Source organism: Biomphalaria glabrata, chromosome 5, assembly GCF_947242115.1.
Source record: "Biomphalaria glabrata chromosome 5, xgBioGlab47.1, whole genome shotgun sequence".
Taxonomy (NCBI): Eukaryota; Metazoa; Mollusca; class Gastropoda; family Planorbidae; genus Biomphalaria; species Biomphalaria glabrata.
In genome coordinates this window covers 18,102,173-18,121,857 of record NC_074715.1, presented here as the reverse complement: position 1 = coordinate 18,121,857, position 19,685 = coordinate 18,102,173, and the positions used below count along the sequence as shown (strand labels likewise).

At 33.3% G+C, this 19,685-nt stretch overlaps 1 protein-coding gene across 2 annotated transcripts; it reads left to right on the top strand.

The window, feature by feature from the left end:
• The first annotated feature begins 2,883 nt into the window (after nucleotides 1–2,883).
• Nucleotides 2,884–19,282, top strand: LOC106074061 (origin recognition complex subunit 1-like). 2 transcript variants are annotated; one of them, XM_056029347.1, is made up of 16 exons: nucleotides 2,884–3,098; nucleotides 5,884–6,014; nucleotides 6,122–6,312; nucleotides 7,760–8,077; nucleotides 8,269–8,365; nucleotides 8,924–10,352; nucleotides 11,231–11,423; nucleotides 12,207–12,301; nucleotides 12,464–12,565; nucleotides 13,413–13,584; nucleotides 13,682–13,789; nucleotides 14,005–14,154; nucleotides 14,265–14,384; nucleotides 15,829–15,995; nucleotides 16,448–16,572; nucleotides 17,841–19,282. In XM_056029347.1, exons 1-16 carry the CDS (start codon nucleotides 2,995–2,997, stop codon nucleotides 18,008–18,010), a joined length of 3,672 nt encoding a protein of 1,223 aa, XP_055885322.1. In that variant the 5' UTR covers nucleotides 2,884–2,994; the 3' UTR covers nucleotides 18,011–19,282. The 2 variants fall into 2 exon arrangements, with proteins under 2 accessions (XP_055885322.1, XP_055885323.1); XM_056029348.1 differs by lacking the exon at nucleotides 5,884–6,014 and having other exon boundaries at nucleotides 2,978–3,098.
• Nucleotides 19,283–19,685: the final 403 nt, after the last annotated feature.

Below are 19,685 nucleotides of genomic sequence, written 5' to 3'. Positions count from 1 at the left end.
CTAGTTGGAAATAAATAGAAATTTTTGTTAGTCTAGTGAGACTCAAGTGTTATGGAGTGTGTGTGTGTGTGTTTCTGTGGTGACGGTGAGTTAGCGAGTGGTTGTGTGAATGATGCAAGATAAGCTGCACTGTCGTCACCTGTCTTGGATACACCAGACGACTCGAGGATGCCAGAGTGAAAAGACGTGTTTTTATTGTGAGATAGATTTTGTTCAAAGAACTACTTAAGTCTACTACATTGATTTCATTTCATCTCAACTTGAATGTGTCTCTATTGTACTCAAAGTTACATTTAATTTTGTTCACAAAGAAATTTCAAGTTTTACAAGTTAAAATATACTACGCCTGCAACGGTTTAGTTGTTTACCAGCAGTTTGGTGCTACAAGTCAACGACTTGTCTAGTAGGTCTAGATCTCAAGTAGGCCTGCGACTGCAGAGACAGCATAAGAGAATAGTAGCTGTAGCAGATGACCTCTGAAAGAGACATTGGAGAGCTCTACGAAGGCCATGGAAGACACATTTGAGGCTCAGAGGAAACCCCTTGCATCTTACTTACACTTAGATTTTCCCGCGCCGTTCGGCGAATTTGGGCAGCAATCTGTCTCCACAAAGATCTGTCACTGGCAATGTCTGAAGCCTCTTCCCACCTGGTGTCAACTGTTCTGAAGTCCTTTATCAGATGTGGAAAATGATGCAGGTCGCAACTGGGTTGGCGTATCCATGTGAAACACTGCACTTATTCCTTATCTTAGGAATCGAAGACATTGCCATTATTATTATTACCGTGGATTATTTCTTTTAAAGTTTATTTCTTTTTATAAGCAATGCTGTTAATGAATGTTGTTGACAAATCAAGAGTTTGTCTAATTATTCTATTTTCTATAAGTATGTCGGATAGATCATTGGTTACAGCACCCCCCCCCCTTACCGTGAGCCTTCAAATGACGCATATAAAGACATTTTTTTAGTAACTAGTCTAGGTTGTGTTTTGTGCCCCTTTCTAGGGGAAGGGGGGGGGGGCGACACGAACGCCACTGAATCTGGCGTGGACCCTGTAACCGAAACACGGACTCGGCCTGAGGCACTTGAACGTGGTAGTGCTTCCTTCAAGAGACGTAAGTAGTTGACCTCTTACTAAATGTGAGTAACTCAGTCCAAACACGCAGAGACACACTCACGCATTTACCAACACATATTATATCATCGACTTGTGTTTGAATGACGCCTCACACATTGACCTAATTTTTCTTGACGTTTGATGTTTTTCAGAAGAACACGTCTGCCAGAAAGCAATTCAGAGTTGCTTACCTTATGAACGGATTAAGATGGATGAACGGGAAAACGACAATTTCTTCTAAAGAAAAGTTTCTTTCAACAGCAAACGTTATACAGTGAGAGAATGCAATCAGATATTCAGCTAATAACTATTATCATCAACTTCTAATAAAATAATAATAAAACAACCTGACAAGTTATATTTCCTGCTTTTAGATTTTAGATTCAATATAGATCTAGAACAGAGGTGGACATATTTTGTTCTGCTAAGCACAGGGTGCCGCCTACACATGGCTGACAGCGTCTCTCCACTTTTGTAAACGAGCTTTGTGTTTGGACATATTTGGAAACTTTAAGGAAGACTACAATGATTTTTTGTTGTTGTCGTTATTGAATCTTGATTCTGGCAAAACCATAGAATGACTATTAACTCATCATTATATAATGACAAGAATAACCGTCTCTTCTAAGTACTTCCACCACTGGGAGAGGGCCATGATTACAACATAAGAAGAATAATCGTGTATTCTAAAAACTTCAACCACTGCGAGAGGGCATGATTATATGATAAGAATAGTCTACTTGTGTCTTCTAAGAATTTCCTCTGCTGGAATAAGGCCCAGGTGCAGATTATCCATAAAGCCAGGGACGGCCTTAGGCATAGCAAACTAGGCAGCAAAAGCAGCTTTTAGCCTAATATTATGAAGTGTCCAACGGTCCAGCTGAGTGGATAATCTGGATAACGAACGAATCTAGGCGCGGCCTTAGAAATGCGCGGTACCCTGGACGAGTATCATGATAGAGCACGACTATCTGTACAGTGGGCTGACGGAGGCAAAAGATCATAAGGCACAAGTATTCTTATCATATAACCATGCTTGAATGTGAATAAGCAGGTCACAGTTGGGTCTGCGCATCCTCGGGGAATACTTCATTCCTCACTAATCTTCGGACTCGAAGACACATGTTATATACATACATACATACATACATATATATATATATATATATATATATATATATATATATATATATATATATATATATATATAGGCCTATATATATATATGGGGGGGCCTAGGGCCTATATATGAAGGCCTAATTACTAATATGGTTAAAACATTTTGAGCCTAAACGTCCCGCGCCATAACGGCTACGCCAAAACGTCAAGCTAATAAACAGTGACTGATAAACAACTTAATCTAAATTGCAGTACATTGGTAAGGCCGCAAAGTCATAAAGTGTATAAAAGATGTAGATCGAACTGACTAAATATGGAGCGCACTCAGGTTTCGCGGGTACTTGACACTGATCTATATAATAAATCAGTAAACAGAAGTAATGCAGATTCTAGTTTCGTAAAGCATTTTAAGAATATGTTTTCAACTGAATTTAAATCTAGATCTAGTTCTAGACCCAAGGAACGGATAAAATGAATAATTATCTCTAGACCCAAGGAACGGATAAAATGAATAATTTTTTTTTTTTTGAAAGAACGTTTATATTGTAGTCTATAGATCTAGATCTCTCTAATTTTAATATAAAAGAGATCTAGTCCATCTTATGATGCCGACCTAATTTTTAGGTCAGTGCAGAAAGTCAGGAAATGTCGTCATAAGGCGCCAATAATTGCATGATAATTAGTCTACTTTCGGAATTAAGGAGCGTGCATTTGTTGTTTACAAACAGGCAGCGTTTCTGAACATCTGTCAGTAATATGCCTGACACATCGAAAACCGCATCATATTTTACATTGTCTAACATTCGGTGGATAGGCAATGGAGAAATAAAAGATCGCCGGCGTAACACACAGCATTATAGGTTAGATATAGATTCTAGATTCTGTTATTTAATATACCAAATTTAGAATAATAATAAATAGAATAGATTAGATCTATTAATTCTATTTCTAGAGTCTAGACTCTACTCTCTAGTCTAGATCTAAAAACAAAAAAAAAATACTGTGTAAAAAACGTTGTAGATCGAATCTAGACTAGTCTAATACACTCTTATTATACAGTATACTGATCCAGATCTAGTTTGTTACACAGTTTGTAGGATTGTAGTAGATCATCAATATCATCAATCATTTTCAATGTCAATGATCAAGACAAGTCTACTCACTCAGTTACTTTCTAGATCTAGATTAGAATATATATTAATATATCTAGATCTAGATATATACTCAAATATACTGAGTATACTAGATCTAGAGTAGTCTAGTAAACATTTACTAGACTAGATAGTCTAGTATTAGTAATGACAGTAATGTAGACTACATCTAGAACTCTAGACTCTATTATTATTATCTAGATTCTATATTAGATAGATCTAGCTATTAGACCTATATATTAAATATATAATATACTATTCACTATTATTATATAGATTCTAGTATCTATCTATCTAAAATCTAATCTTAGTTAAATCTATATATATAGATCTGCCTATAGATATAGTTTAATAGATCAGAGACTATAGTATACTGAGCATATATAGAGAGAGTGTATAGATATCTAGGCATTATCATCAACAACAAGCTTTCATGGGAAGACCACCTTGGAACTCTGACAAAGAAAACAGCCCAGCGACTCTTTTTTCTATACAAACTCAACAGTTTTAAATTAAATAAGATCCTTGAGACATTTTACGGCGCGACTGTACAAAATCTGCTAACATACGGAATAAGTTGTTGGCAAGGCAACGCCTCATCTAAACTGTTGCAACGTCTAGAAAACATCATTAAAAAAGCATCAAAAATTACACTCACAACATTACCACATTTAAAGGAACTTTTTGAACAAACGTGCCTAAGAAAAATCGAAAACATCTTGGAAGTCAACGGCCACCCGCTCCATCAGAACTACGCCAGGTCGTCGCGAAGTGGGCGACTGCTGTCAATCAAAACAAGAACGGAGCGGTACAAAAACTCGTTCGTACCTCACTCGGTCAGACTCTATCACCGCCACTCATTGATCAGCGAACATGAAATGCACCAAGATACCTGTGTGTAGTCGCTGAATGAACTCATTTATGTTGTCTGTTGTATTTATGTGTATTTTTCTGTTGTGTTGTCTTTATATGAGAAACGAGTCCTTGTAATCACAACAAATTTCCGTAAGGATCAATAAAGCAGTCTTAGTCTTAGATCTATATAATAATAATATTATAATATAATATGTATATAGATCTATAACATTCTAGATCTAGAATAATGATAGATCAGATGATTACAGCTCTAGATTAGATTGAATGATTATTGATATTGTCTAGAGTCTAGATCATCTTTAAATTGATCTAGATATCTATCTGGTAGAGTTGAGTAGAGTAGTGTACATTAGAAAAAGAATCTTCAGATTTAAGATTTAGATCTATCATCTATTTGAGTATATTTATTTGAAAGAATATTTTAGATACCTAGATTTACAGATTTTAGCTTCTTGTGTCTCGGCGATTGTCCAAAAGAACTCCTAAGCATAGAGAGAGTGTATAATATATAATAATAACAGATTAGTTTGAGTGATTATTGTCTAGATCATCTTCTAATCTTGAACTTGATCGATTTTATATGGCGACATGGTCTAGTGTTTATATATACTCTCATTACTTTTTTTTATTATATATATATATCTAGTTCAAGATCTGCCAAATTAGTATCTACTATATAGTTTTATATATATAATAGTTATATATATAGGCCTTCTATTATTTTTATAGTATTAAAATTATTCAATTTAGAACTAGATACTAGATCTAGTAATTCTAGTTAAATCCAGTATGCTAGACGTATAATTTATATACTAACATTCAGTATTTTAACATTTTTTATACAAGTACAGGTGGCTGAGTAGTAAAGGGCTTGACTTCTGAACCGTAGTGGGTTTTTATACTATGAGATCTTTAGAGCGCATCTGAGTCCACCCAGCTCTAATATAGTTGAGTAAAGCAAAGGCTGTTGGTCATTGTGCTGGCCACATGACATCCTTGGTTAACTTTACATATAACTGATCTAGATTCAAGAGTCTAAAGTCTAAACTATTGCCTGAATGGTCAATGGTTGCCTTTGATTCTGAAGATGATGAGTGCAGCATTTCACGTGACCATGCAGACCCATTTGCAACCTACATTTTTTGCCAATCTTAATCAAAGCCATTGTCCAAGGGTCTATAGATTTAAGTTTTCTTTTCGTCTTATATTATAGACACTGCATCTGCTTGGTTGGTTGTTATCTGCACTTTGTACTGTCATCACAATGATTCAAACCCTGCCCATTTTCTACCCTTGTAGGAGGTTTGGACAAATACAATCCAATAATCAAATTTCAAAGCAAGGTTTTTCAACCCATATTCTTAAAAACACTTTAGAAAAAAAAAATCCTTGCTCTGCACAATTTACAGAAAATATCCAGAGGTCTGTTGTAGAGTTAGAACTGCATTTTACCTTTTAAAATGGGTTTATTTGATAGTATTTATATAGCTCGACTATTTTTGATACTTAAAATGACTAAAAAAAAAATATTGTGAAGAACTTCAACGTCAATGACATTTAAGTAGGCTTCATTATTTATCACTTTGTTTTTATATAATATGTTAAAAATTTTTTTCAGGAGGTTTATAAAAGATAACGAAACCTATTCTCTTGGAGATTGTGTCTTTATTTCTCGCGAGGAAAACATCTCAGGATCTTGTGATCTGGAAAATTGCTATGTGGCCCAGATAATTGATTTATATGAAAAAGGTTAATTATGTTTTATCATTAATTTCAAAGCTTGTGATATTTGTTTAGTAAAAAAAAAAATGTAATTTCAGCTTGAAAAAGTTAGAATTTTGTTTATTTATTTATAGAACTTGTATACAGTAAAAGTGAAGTCCAGAGATTTGCTGTAGTGAGGTGGTATTGGCAGTTTTCCGAAGTCCCTAAACATCTTCAAAAAATGTTGAAAGGTCAAGAGATGGCAGATAATGAAGTCATATTGGACATGACCAATCAATTTGAAAGAGACATTGAATTGGATACCATATTGGGCAAGTGTAAGGTATAATCTGATGTTTTGAGTTTTACATTATAGCTTGCAATTCTTTGAGCTAAAATGTTTTCTTTAAAGATGTTAATGTTTTCCTTGCCAAAGCAATTCTAGGATAAATTTCCTTCACCCAAAATTTTACAAATAATTATTAAGAAAGCAATTTTGGACCACAAATACAGATGTATTACAAATGAACACATTGTAAACTTTCCTTATGAATAGGCAAAAGACTTTCAATTCAATCTTTTAGCTTTGATGTAGCTCATACTTCATAAAATTATGACCAATTTATGCATCCATGGGACTGGAGGCTTTGCAGTTCAGTTTTGTACCTCCTCAGGTGGCTGGTGAAACCTATGTTTGCCTTAAATGTTGAAATGCACATTGGAGCTTTTGTGAATTGCTTTGATTTTCTTCTCTATGCATTTTTCTTCTACCAATGCTGTTTTCTTGTATGCTGCAATTTTTTCCACTGGTTTTCACAATGTCAGTCAGTGCCATGATGCTCTATCATTTATAGAACGCTTCAGTCTTTAAGGTAGCAGCGTCCAAATTGAAGGCACTTAGGGACAATTAAGCTATCTGAAGTAGATTTTTTTTTTCTAAATCTACGAAGTTTACAGTATTGTAGTGTCACAGTTTAAAACAAACGCATTTGTGGTTTATTTAAAAGAAAACCCTTAAAATATTTGTCAATTTATTAGTTATGATCTGTTTTGACTCTTGAAAACTATTTTAAAAAATTAATTAAAATCAGAGAGATGGAAAAAAAGGATACTTGATTTCTTTTAAAAATTGACTTACCCATAAAAAAAATAATACACCAACAGCCCTTATTCATTATTATTGAATTAAATATTAAACTCTATCCAAGTATCTATAGAAAAAACATAACACTGTCAAACTTGATCAATATTTAGACTTTTAGTGATCCTTTTAGGCACAGTCTCATTCTAAAAAAAAAATATGCCCTCTTTTGTTTACTAGATCTAGGGGTGTCTAAATGTAGATCTATTTCAGACTTGCTTGAATCTGAAGGCTGAAAACTGATTTCAGAGCTTTCAGGATAAATTTCTGAGTCACTTATTTATTTTATATCTTAAAACAAATATTTAGAGCCTGTTCAGCAGTAAAAGTGTGAGGAGGCCTAGAGCCAGATGAACTAAGAGAGTTGTCAGCCGTGATGCAAACAAACAAAAAAGTCAATAGTCACTTAAAAAATATTAAGAATAATAAAAACATCCTAGATTCACAATGTTTCAGAAGGAAAAATTTGTTTGAATGGCTGCTCTAGCATTCCCATAAACCATTCAAGTGATTAAAAACATGGATTAGAAAAGAAAAAAAAGATTAAACAGGGAAAAGTTGATTAGTGTCATTTTGGGGCTCGAGGGACAGAAATCTGACAGTTATTGCGGTCTTGAAGTGTTAAGTTTTAATTATATTGTTTTTTCAGGTCCTTCATATTACAGATGATGGTTCCCCAAATCGTCATATTCAGAAAGAAGAAAACAACAACACAGACAAAGTATTTTTTGCCAGAAAAGGTTTTAAAGGAAAGACTTTTACTCAGTTAAGTGGAGATGAAAATCAGGACTTGTTTATAAATAGCTGCCCCGGTACACCTCAAAACAATGGTAAAAGAAGAGACTCAGCGAACAGAGCTTGCTTGACACCAAATGGGAATCGACTTTTAGACAAAGTTTTTTCTTCATCCGAACAAATTCTGAAAAAAATCACTAACTCAAAAGCTGGGAATGGAAATGAACATGTGGTAAGTTTAGTTTTCATAATAGTTTTAGACAGACTTCTGTTTAAAGTTTTAGACAGACATCTTTTCTTAAAAGTTCATTTAAATATTTAAAAATTGTTACCCTTTCATTGCTATCTCTTGAGAAGCTATTTCAAATGGAATTTTTTAAATCTTTTTTTTTTTTTTACATTTTTTCTAAAAATTTGTTGCAGAAAAATTGGCCAACAATGGAAACACTTTTCAAAAAAACTGACAATATGACATGTCTAACGTCACCATCATTGAATAAAGACAAAACAAATAATAATGGTAAACTACTATCTTGTGTATGGTAAATTACTATCTTGTTTATGGAAAACTACTATCATGTTTATATTATGAAGAGATAATTAAAGTCCCCTGTAAACTTTAAAAGTCTACAGTTTGTTGCTAGCTATGAAGGTAGCAAATGTGCATCTTGGTTAAGCAATACAAACTAAAAAGAAATGTCAAAACCTTACAAAATTTTTGTTTACATGATGTACAATTACTTAAGATCATTTTTTTACTTTTGAAAGGAAAAAAAAAACAGCTGTCATTTAGACAAAACACAAAAAATTACTAAATCACATACATGCAAATAAAATAAGGGAAAAACTGAAAAATTGACAACGTAGATGATATACTGCAATCAATGTAGTAGACTTTGATGATAACATTGCAATCAATGAAGTAGAATGAAAATTGATTGAAATATTGATCAGTCTTTTCTCAACAATTTAAAACATTTTTTAAACAGTATTCTTCTTGATTAGGATTTAAATGCCACTTTTTAAATCAGAAAAATAAGACTTTCTTACCATACTTGTGTTTTCTTTTCTAATCAAGCACTCTCACCACTTCAAAGGCTAGAAAGATTGAACCAAAAAGCTGTAGTGGACTTGATTAACAAAGATTCTGATGATGAAAATGTAAATGACTCTTTGTCCAGCAGTTCTGACAGTGAGTCAGACCATGAGGCACTTAATGGTGAGGCACTGAATAAAAGGTTTAGGGATAGTGAGGATGAATTTGATACTAAGAACATGATCTCCACCAAAAGGCAAAAGATGGATATCAGTGATGAAGAACCAGATGTGAAGTCTTCTGTCAAGCCCAACAAAATCCAAGTTAAGAAATCAAATAGAAAAAACAATGTAGAGCAAAGAAAGTCTTTGAATAAGAATATCATTATGCTTCCTGTGGTCAAACTAGATAAGCTTGATAAGGCTGATTTCTATTTTGGCAGTAATACTTTTAAAGACAAAGATAACATTGACAAGAAAGATGATAAAAGTACCAAAAGCCCATCTATTAGTTTGTCAGAAAATTTAGATATTCCCAGAGCAGTTTCTAAATTAGTCAATTCTCCACGTAGAAGGAAGTCAATATTTGAAGCCCCTGAATGTGAAATTCTTACTAAGACTCCACTTGCTAAGAGGAAAGGCTCTGACAAAACTCCAGACACTTTGGAAGCGGGTAGACGTCGTTTATCAGTCAATTTATTTGGATCAATAGAGATCTCTTCAAATGCAAGTTTGGATTTATCCAAAGCAAGCTCACCATCAAAACCCTTGGAGGAGTCTGATTCTGAACAAGAGGATGTCTTCAAAGATTTGAAGAAAAGACTTTCAGTAACCTTTACACCTATCAGGTCGAGCTCGAGGGTAGTGAAAACTCCAAAGAGATTTTCTCCACAAGCAGATACAACTCCTAAAAAAGAGAAGTCCCAAAGCTTTACAAACCTGATTAGCAGCAGAGAAAGATCTCAGTTTAATACTCCAGACAAGAATCTCACGCCACAAAAGTGTGGCCCTTTGAATACACCAACTCGCCAGTTGCGTGGTTTAAACTTGAATGATTCCCCATCATCTGCTTCAAAGCGTGCTACACCGAGAAGAGCGACATTATTAAAGAAGGTGTCATACGCTGAACTCAGCCAATCAGATGAGGAGATACTTCCTGATACTATCGCAAAATCACCAGGTCGAGTGAGAATTGGCAGAAAACAAACACCACAAAAATATGATGCTTTGAATACACCAACTCGTCAGTTGAGTGCTATAAGTTTGAAAGATTCCCCATCAGCAACCTTAAAGCGTGCTACACCAAGAAGGGCGGCAACATTAAGGAAAGTGTCCTATGCTGAATGTAGCCAGTCAGATGATGAGGTACAGCCTGAGCCAGTCAGAAAATCATCCAGTCGAGTAGGAAGCGACAAAAAAATTATATACAGAAGTATCCACAAAGGTTCTGCTCGTCTGTCCTTAAAAAAAAGGTAGGTTTTAGCTTTTCTTTTGGTTTTACACCAACATTAGTCAAAAGATTTAATTAAAATTGAAAAAAAAATATATATTGTTAAGGAAACTTAATTTATATTTTTTTGCTTTTCTCACAAAGTCATATTTACTTACTAGCTTGTTGGGGCCTACTAGAGGGATACTTGAAAGTTATCACCAAAACTGCATTTAATTCTCTTCTTAACTAGCCTTTAGTTTGTTCATAATCCTAAACTTGGCTTGTAGTAAAACCAATGACAGCCTGGTAGAAACAAAAAACTAGAAAACATAGTGAAGATATTTAAAAGAATTTCATCATTGTTTGGTGTGGAAGTAAGCATGTTCACAAGGGAAATGGCCGATATATACTGATAGAACACAAAATTGCCATCCACTTTTTCAGATAACTTGGTGCTATTGGGCCAAACCTGAGCACCAAACAAGAAACACTTACCACTAATTCTCAATCAAATGTAACTTCAAGCAAGTCTATAACATTTATAGTAATTAAAAAAAAAATTGACTGTCATAAATCACTTCATTTTCTTGTATGAATGTGAAACTTAAAAACAGAAAGAAGTGTGCAAAGCTCTTTATATTCTAATCTGGTAGCTATAGAAATTGCATCATTGATTCTAACCATTTTTGAATTTATCTTCTGTGTTTTCATTATGTTGAAGGATAACTAGTCCAATATCTTTGAACTGCACAGAGGTTCCCAGATCAGGCAGTTCTCAATATAGATTTTCTTCTATTGTGGGGCATTTTGAAGGACATGAATTTGATCTAATATTTAAATTTTTTTTACATCAGTGCTTGAAAAATATTTTTATACAATTGTACATTAATTACAAGATTTGTCATTTGGTTTTTACAGTGACTTTGATGTTGATGACAATAGTGATGTAGACAAGGATTATGATGTCAATAAGGACATTGCAAGTGAAGAAGATTCTTCTTTTAACAGTAGCGGGGATGAACTTAGTGGCCAAGAAGACAAGAGCAAACCAAAAAAGAAAGGAAGGCATAAAAAAGAAAAATCGACTGCTTCAGTTGTCAAATCAGCCAGAGTAAGTAAATCTGTTTATAGTTTTACACTAGAACTGATATTTAAAAAAAAATGATTCCCAAAATTTGTTTGTTGCACCTTATCCTAGAATGGAGTTTTTTTTTTTTTTATACTTAAGTTTTTTTTATGACAGTTAAGTTGTTTTTTTTTTTTTGTTTTTTTTTCACGGTTTGCTGATGTTGGGGACAATTAGAGACTACATGGGTAGTAACTGAATGCTGTCACTGTCCTTAGACTACATGGGTAGTAACTGAATGCTGTCACTGTCCTTAGACTACATAGGTAGTAACTGAATGCTGTCACTGTCCTTAGACTACATGGGTAGTAACTGAATGCTGTCACTGTCTTTAGACTACATGGGTAGTAACTGAATGCTGTCACTGTCCTTAGACTACATGGGTAGTAACTGAATGCTGTCACTGTCCTTAGACTACATGGGTAGTAACTGAATGCTGTCACTGTCCTTAGACTACATGGGTAGTAACTGAATGCTGTCACTGTCTTTAGACTACATGGGTAGTAACTGAATGCTGTCACTGTCCTTAGACTACATGGGTAGTAACTGAATGCTGTCACTGTCCTTAGACTACATGGGTAGTAACTGAATGCTGTCACTGTCTTTTACAGTCTATATTAGCTACTCATCTTATTGTCTTTTTATTAGATCATAATTCCAAGAAGAAATTTTTGGCTTGTGTTTAACATCAGACATTAACATGCTGTAGTGATAAAACTGTCTTGTAGGTATTAATTTTATGCTTTACCCACTGATTGCTTTTTACAGTTATCCCGAGTACTTTCCATTGCCAAACCCAATTTACCAACAATTACTTCTTCCAAGAAAGTGTTAAAAACAGATTTAGAGGAAGCCAGAAGCAGGTGTGTATTTGCAAACTTCGTCTTCTCTCATGGACTCAACACACTTCAATGTGTATATCTTTTCTAAATAAAAATTACAAAATAGTTCCGAATCCATGATTGATAATTATCTTTATAGAAACACATATTTATTGATATATAAACTTGATCTTCTAAAAACAGATTGCATGTGTCTGCTGTTCCTGATTCTCTCCCTTGTAGAGAAAAAGAGTTTTCTGATATCTTTACATTTGTTGAAAGCAAACTTATGGATGGTACTGGTGGGTGAGTACATTTGAATGACTATATAATGTATGTTAATTTAAATATAAAAATGAATCAATTTACATCTAAAACATTTGCAAAGCATGTACTGTCGTATGTCTTTCATGCAAGAAAAAAAAAGGAACATATTTGAATTTATATGTATATGTATAAATATGTCATACACTTTCAAGCTTAAAGTATGATTTGGTTTTCCAAAACTGGTTAACAGCCAATTATTGGTAAAGATAAATTATGATGTTAATTAAAAGCTTCTTTGGTTAACTATTAATAATGGCATCCTCTGGCTAGCATAGCAGTAAATCACTTTACTTTCACCAACTGATCTCAAAGCTAGATTGGATTCAGGAACACTCTAAACTCCCTAATCTCTAGTATCTCCTGAATCTGGTAATGACCATATTTTGATAAAGAGATTCTCATTTTGGAAGCTGAGTGCTTACCACTTAGCCAACCCTTACCCTTTTTATGCATACTGGTATTGATTTTTTTTTTCAGCAATCGCTTGTAAAAGGGACCCAAGTTATATAAGTTTCAAAGGGTTTCAAATCATTTGAACTATTGGGCAGATAATGTAAAGATCATCTTTTCTGTGGCCCACTGTTAACGAGGATGTCATGTGGCCAGCACAACGACCAAATGCCTTTATTAATCCCCAACTTATTTCAGGTACCCATTAAAGGCATTAGAGTTTAAAGGACTTAGGGTCTCAAAATTAAAAACCATGTCTTCACTGAGATTTGAACCCACAACCCCTTGCTTTGGAAGCCAAGTGCTTTACCACCTTGCCTCCCGGTTATTTAAAAATTTATTTTCCTGTTCTAATAAAATGTAATTGTGCTACTAGGTGTATGTACATCTCTGGAGTACCTGGCACTGGGAAGACAGCCACTGTCAAAGAAGTGATGAAAATTTTAGAAGCAGAGCGAGATGAGGGAAACTTAACCAATTTCAAATTTATTGAAATCAATGCCATGAGACTCACAGAACCAAGGCAAGCTTATGTTGAAATACTGAAGGTAAAAGTAAATAGAATATATTTCAATCTTACATCTGGACGTTTTGTTTTATTTCAGGTTTTTGTTTACTGTGAATTTTGTGTGTGTTTTTTTTTAGGCTTTGACAGGTAATAAAGCCACAGCTGACCATGCTGCTAGCCTGCTGAATAAAATGTTTACATCACCAGGACCTCGTTCTGAGTCAGTTGTTGTTTTACTAGATGAGGTAAAGACATCCAATCCTAGGGTAACTTAAGCAGACCTAGGCTAACTTTAGCAGACCTAGGCTAACTTTAGCAGACCTTGGCTAACTTTAACTAAATTATAAAAATTGTCCACAGATATAAACATTTTTTACTTCATAATGTTTAGGATTAATGCTTATTTTCAGGAAGTTTTGAATCATCTTGTCTGTTTTTTTGTGTGTATTTCTTTGAACAGCTGGACTTACTGTGGACACGCAAACAAGATGTCATGTACAATATCTTTGATTGGCCGACCAAGGAGAAGGCCAAGCTAATAGTTCTTGCTGTGGCCAACACCATGGACTTACCCGAAAGGATGATGATGAAGAGAGTTGCAAGTCGTTTGGTAAGGATTTATTTTTGTTTCAACACATTTAAAAAAAAAATGCATTTCAACATCCATCAAAGCCTTAGGTTTTGTGCCAATTATTAAATTGTTATAAAAACTTTCTATAGGGTTTAACAAGAATGACATTCCAGCCATACACCTTTAAACAGCTTGAGGAAATTGTTTTGTCTCGTATGAAAGGTCTCAAAATATTTGATAGCGATGCTGTCCAGCTTGCTGCTAGAAAGGTAATGTACCAATACTATAAATCTTATCTTTAGGTCATGGTTATCAATCATTTTAAATGCTTACATTTTATTTGCATCTTTGGGGTGAAAAAAAAAATTCTCTTTTGCAAGTTTCAGATTAAAAATTTGCTTTACAGAAATTGATAATAAATATGTGTGACCTAAATAACTAATTTATTTAATGTCTGTTAATTTTATACATGCATATATACTCATGTTAATGAAGCAATAATGTTTTGTAGGAGAGATACAAAAATGTCCATATAGTAGTTTAACAGCTAAGGCTTACAGGTTGTTGTTTTTTTCGAGATTCATTAGTGTCCATAGTTTAACAGCTAAGGCTTACAGGTTGTTGTTGTTTTTTTTAAAGACAAGCATTTTTTCTAACATAAATGAAAAAGGATTGATTTTTTAATAAGGCTCAACCGTTTTTAAACCTCATAAATGTTAGTGTTCATAAACTTTTGTTTTCATACTTTGAATATATTGAACACATCATTTGCGCACAGAATTTATTTGCTTAACCTTATACAGTATAATTGAATCTACTTATGAAACATGATATCCTTGTCTCATGTACTTACATTTGTTCCCATCTTACAAGTGAAACAATTGTAACAAAATGACTTTCCATTATTAGCATAAAGAAACATTTTATTCTAAATTCAATTTCATTATTTCTTATGTTTGTCTATAATAAATCTTTATTGAAAGCACTTACAAATAAAGACTTCTTTTCTTGTGCAAGGATGATGAAATAATGTTGTGTTAGATAATTACCATGTTTTTGCACAAATACCCTGCATACGTTTTTAACCTGCACACACAAATACCCCAAACAAATTAGAAAATAAGAATCATACAACCCAGCAGTCTCTTATGTGCAAAGTGCGATTTGTCGTAAACTTGTCACAGTTGATTACTGGTATGTTAAAAATTCTCTGACAAATTGGTACTATTTGTTTTCTTGAGGTTTATAATATGTTCATGGTATACATTTCTCAAGTAGGTATAAAGCACCACCAGTTTGTCCATAATTCTGTTAGGCTATGTTTATGAGTAAAATAAAATTTGTAAACCCCAGACCTTTGGGCTATGTTTATGAGTAAAATAAAATTTGTAAACCCTGCACCTTTGGGCTATGTTTATGAGTAAAATAAAATTTGTAAACCCCGCACCTTTGTATATCCTGCACAGCTGCCATTCATTTGTAAAAACTTGTATAACCCTGCGTGTTACATGCACAAAAATACAGTAGCACTTAAAACTAGAAAGGATCTAGGCAAAAATATTATTGGTTTATGATGTTATTATTGTAATGGTTACTTAAATGAATATTCCAGTAATATTCCAATTAGTTGTTATAGCTTTTTTGATCAAATTAATCAACTCCATTGATTTGTTTTTTTTGTTAATGCCATTATCTATTTTCTCCTATTAAAAGGTTGCAGCTGTTTCGGGAGATGCTCGCCGTGCTCTAGACATATGCAGGAGGTCAACAGAAATTGCTGAATCCAGAGCAGGAAATGAAGACACTGCCTTGGTTAGCATGGTGGATATTAATTCAGCTGTGGAGGAAATGTTTTGCTCCCCAAAAATCCATGCCATCAGGTTATTTTATACATTTATTTACATATAACATTGTTTTGTTTTGTTATGAACTGAAAGAACTGAGTGTTTTCATTGACAATACAATTTGAACTTTTTGACCTTCTTTCTACATGCAGAATACATTAATTTCACAACTGCTTTTTCTAGTTTGTATTTAGGCATTTTGTATGTATGTATGTATTTGGTTTACATTTTAGACTCAATGCAGTTCGAAGACCCTAACTTGAAATATTCTATCATTACTTATTTTCTTTAAATTTAAATATTAAATGTTATGAAGAAGCTCGTCTCTAATGAAACATTTTTATTAAATGAAGTTTATGAAGAAGCTCATCTCTAATGAAACATTTTTATTAAATGAAGTTTATGAAGAAGCTCGTCTCTAATGAAACATTTTTATTAAATGAAGTTTATGAAGAAGCTCGTCTCTAATGAAACATTTTTGTTTGCAGAAACCTTTCTCTACAAGAACAAATGTTTCTGCAAGCAGTAGTAGCCGAGTTTCAAAGGGCTGGCATTGAAGAGGCTGAGTTTTCCAAATTATTTGACCAGCACTTGACTCTCTGTCGCTTTGAAGGTAACTGGACTTAGTGGTTTAGCTTGCAGTGTTTCTCAATCTGGAGCTGTATTTTCTTGGGGCTACAAACAAAAATGTTCTGAAGAAAACAACAGAAACTTGTGTGTGTTTCAATATTCAAATGCTTGTTTAAGCTGCAGGCACTTAAAGTATGAAATTCATGATATCAAAGATCATTTTGAGGATAATGTCACACAGCCTGTAGCTAGGTCTTACTGCTTTCTGGTCAAGGTCACGAGTTCTTGCGTAAACTGACAGACAGTACATGGTCGTTGTCATGGAGTTTGAGGTGCCTTGGTATAATTTTATGTCATCCAGTCAAAAGGCATGAATAACTTGATCAAAACTATTTCTCTAGGTGTCTTTTACTAAACAAGTCTCTGTAATATTCAGAGTGTTAACAAATTATATATATAATGTAAAATAATGTAAATAGATAAATATATATATATATACACACACATACATATGGCAAAGTTCATAGAATAAAATTAATTGCAACATACTTAAATTTATTTACTTTCTTGTCATGTGTCAAGCAATTTAAAAAGTTATGTATAGCAGTAATGGCATTCCGTCTAGTAAATAAACAGATTAGGATATACAACATAGGAAAATACTAGAATACACTTGTTGCTAATACTGAAAGTTGTTTCCTGACATCACCGCTTCAGAGATGTCGTTTTTTTTTTCAAACAGCTTCAGTTTACTTCCATTTCTTCTTTAATCACACATTCAATTTATTTAAAGTGTCATTACATTGGAAGTATTCTTATATGAGGATTTTTTTTTCAGGTTAACTTTGTGCTTTCAAATTGTTATTATAAATCAGGGTTACCAGACATCCTGTAAAAAACAGGACATGTCCTCTTAAATATTTATATTTGATTGAAATTGATTTTATCAACATAAATCACTTATCACAAAATGGATAGAGAGATAGCAACCAGAGATTGAAAAGTAATCAACCTAATTGGGCCTTTTTGGGGTTTTGTCCTCTGTTTGACTGGCATTGGCCTAAATTATGAAACCTTTTTTAATTAATATAAAATCCCCATGAAATATGACCAGACTGCATCAGCATCACAAATACTTGCAATAGGTGACTCCACACTTATAATATATACTTCAAAATGTTTTATATATGTAAAACACAGGAAATTAATCCGATAAAATTTTGCTGAAATGCTTATTAACATTATTGGAATTTTAATTTTTTTTTTTGCATTACATTTCTTTGTTTTTAAATATAGATTACCATTTCACAGGTATTCATGCACCCTCTATGACTGAATTGTCTGCCTTATGTCAACGTTTAGGAAGCATGCGCCTACTTCTTGTAGAACCTGGGCATCTTGACCTGCGCATGCGAGTACGCCTGAATGTAAGTCAGGATGATGTAGTGTATGCCCTGAGAAAGGACTCGCAACATTCATGAAATCTGGCTACCCAATAAAATGTTACATTTAACGAAGATCTTATACATTGATTTTGAATGTATTCATATTTTGACTTGCATAAATTATTTAAATATTCATGTTTCCTTATCTTTGTGTGCATGTAAAGTTGGAGATGGACACATTGTGATTCACTGGTTATGAGTGACACTTGATTCACTGGTCATGTATTTCATGTGGTGTACATATTTAAGCTTTACAGTAACTGTTTTTTCTTTATATTTGGGCATATTTTTTTTCTTTTTGTAGTATGATTTTGGTACAAATATATTTCAATTTAAAGTTAATCCTAAAAGAGGCTTTACTTATTTCTTTGTCTCTCTCTCTCCCTCTCTCTATCTCAATATATATATATATATATATATATATATGTTTTACCGATGCATAGATTAGTCAGGTGCTTATTTTCAAATCAGACTATAAAAAATTCTAATTTCTCAATTAGTCTGCATCTCCTTCTGGTAGAGTGAAGCCACTTTTATGGTTTTAATTGAAACATTAATTTTAAAATATCATTCAGTCTGAAAAATATGCAGAAGTTGGCAAAGCAGATTTATAACTATAACATATAAAATGTGAAAAAGAATTATTCATTTTTTTTGTCTACACTTGCATACATGAAAGAAGGAATTCCTTTTTTTAAAACAAATTGAATGTTCATTACTTTCCATCTATTTCTTTGATTTTTTTGTCTCTCTTTAATAGGATCAGTGTTGTAGTTGTGTAAATGAAGTACACCTTGCCTTAGATTTGTTATTGCCACCTTAATGACTTTCACATTATTCCTTGGGCTAATCATTGCATAGTTCTGATGGTTTCTATTTGTTTCTTTGACTACTTCACATTTTGTAATGATTCATGTAGTTCTTTTAACTTGTCATCTTCTGGTCAAAGTGTACTTCCTAACTCAATCCTACCTGACCTACCTTATAGCAATACACAAATAGGAACATTAATTGGTGTAAAAGTCTCAGCATTAACTCAATTTATTTTTATTATTCCTGTATGACTATGAATGAAATGAATTAATTTCTGTATGACTTTGTGCAAATGAAATTAAGAAATAAGATCACAATGACATATGCTACAAATGTATATTCTGAAAGCAAGTATTTATTGTTCTGAAAGATTGAACCTCTGTTTGGTTTACTCCTGATTAATACTTAATGAAATAAAATGATCTTGTGTTTCAATTGTGTGTCTGTCACATTTGTTGTCACTATTTCATGGAATAAATTTTGAATTAAACAACCAACATTGAAATGTATTGGTTATGTTCATTTGTATTCATCTATGTGCCCCCCCAAAAATGCATTCAAAAGTAAACAAATAGATCTACAATGCTATGGTAGAGGACAACTTTCTCAATGGTTTCAAAATAGAATTAACTTAGTCCTTTTGAGTTCCAGTGGAGCATACAACCACAATACTACACCTTCGGACTATGAATGTCCTGGGTGATTCCCTTCAATTTTCGTCCATGTCCATCATGCCATTTTTGCTTCTTTGTCTACTGTTCTCCTCCAAAATAGAATTATTGACTTATAGGCAAATGAAAGTGAAATCAAATTGCATTATTGAAATGCTGAAATATGGAAATCTTAAACGCTTTATTCTATAAAAAATTATACAGGATGTAGGTCGCCTCATCAATGT

What these genes read in the sequence shown, in the direction of transcription:
- LOC106074061 (XM_056029347.1), top strand. Translation starts at nt 2,995, where the DNA reads ATGCCTGACACATCGAAAACCGCATCATATTTTACATTGTCTAACATT. An exon ending in TTGTTGTTTTACTAGATGAG is followed by an intron (nt 13,790 to 14,004) that starts GTAAAGACATCC and finishes TTCTTTGAACAG; the next exon opens with CTGGACTTACTGTGGACACG. An exon ending in GACTCTCTGTCGCTTTGAAG is followed by an intron (nt 16,573 to 17,840) that starts GTAACTGGACTT and finishes ACCATTTCACAG; the next exon opens with GTATTCATGCACCCTCTATG.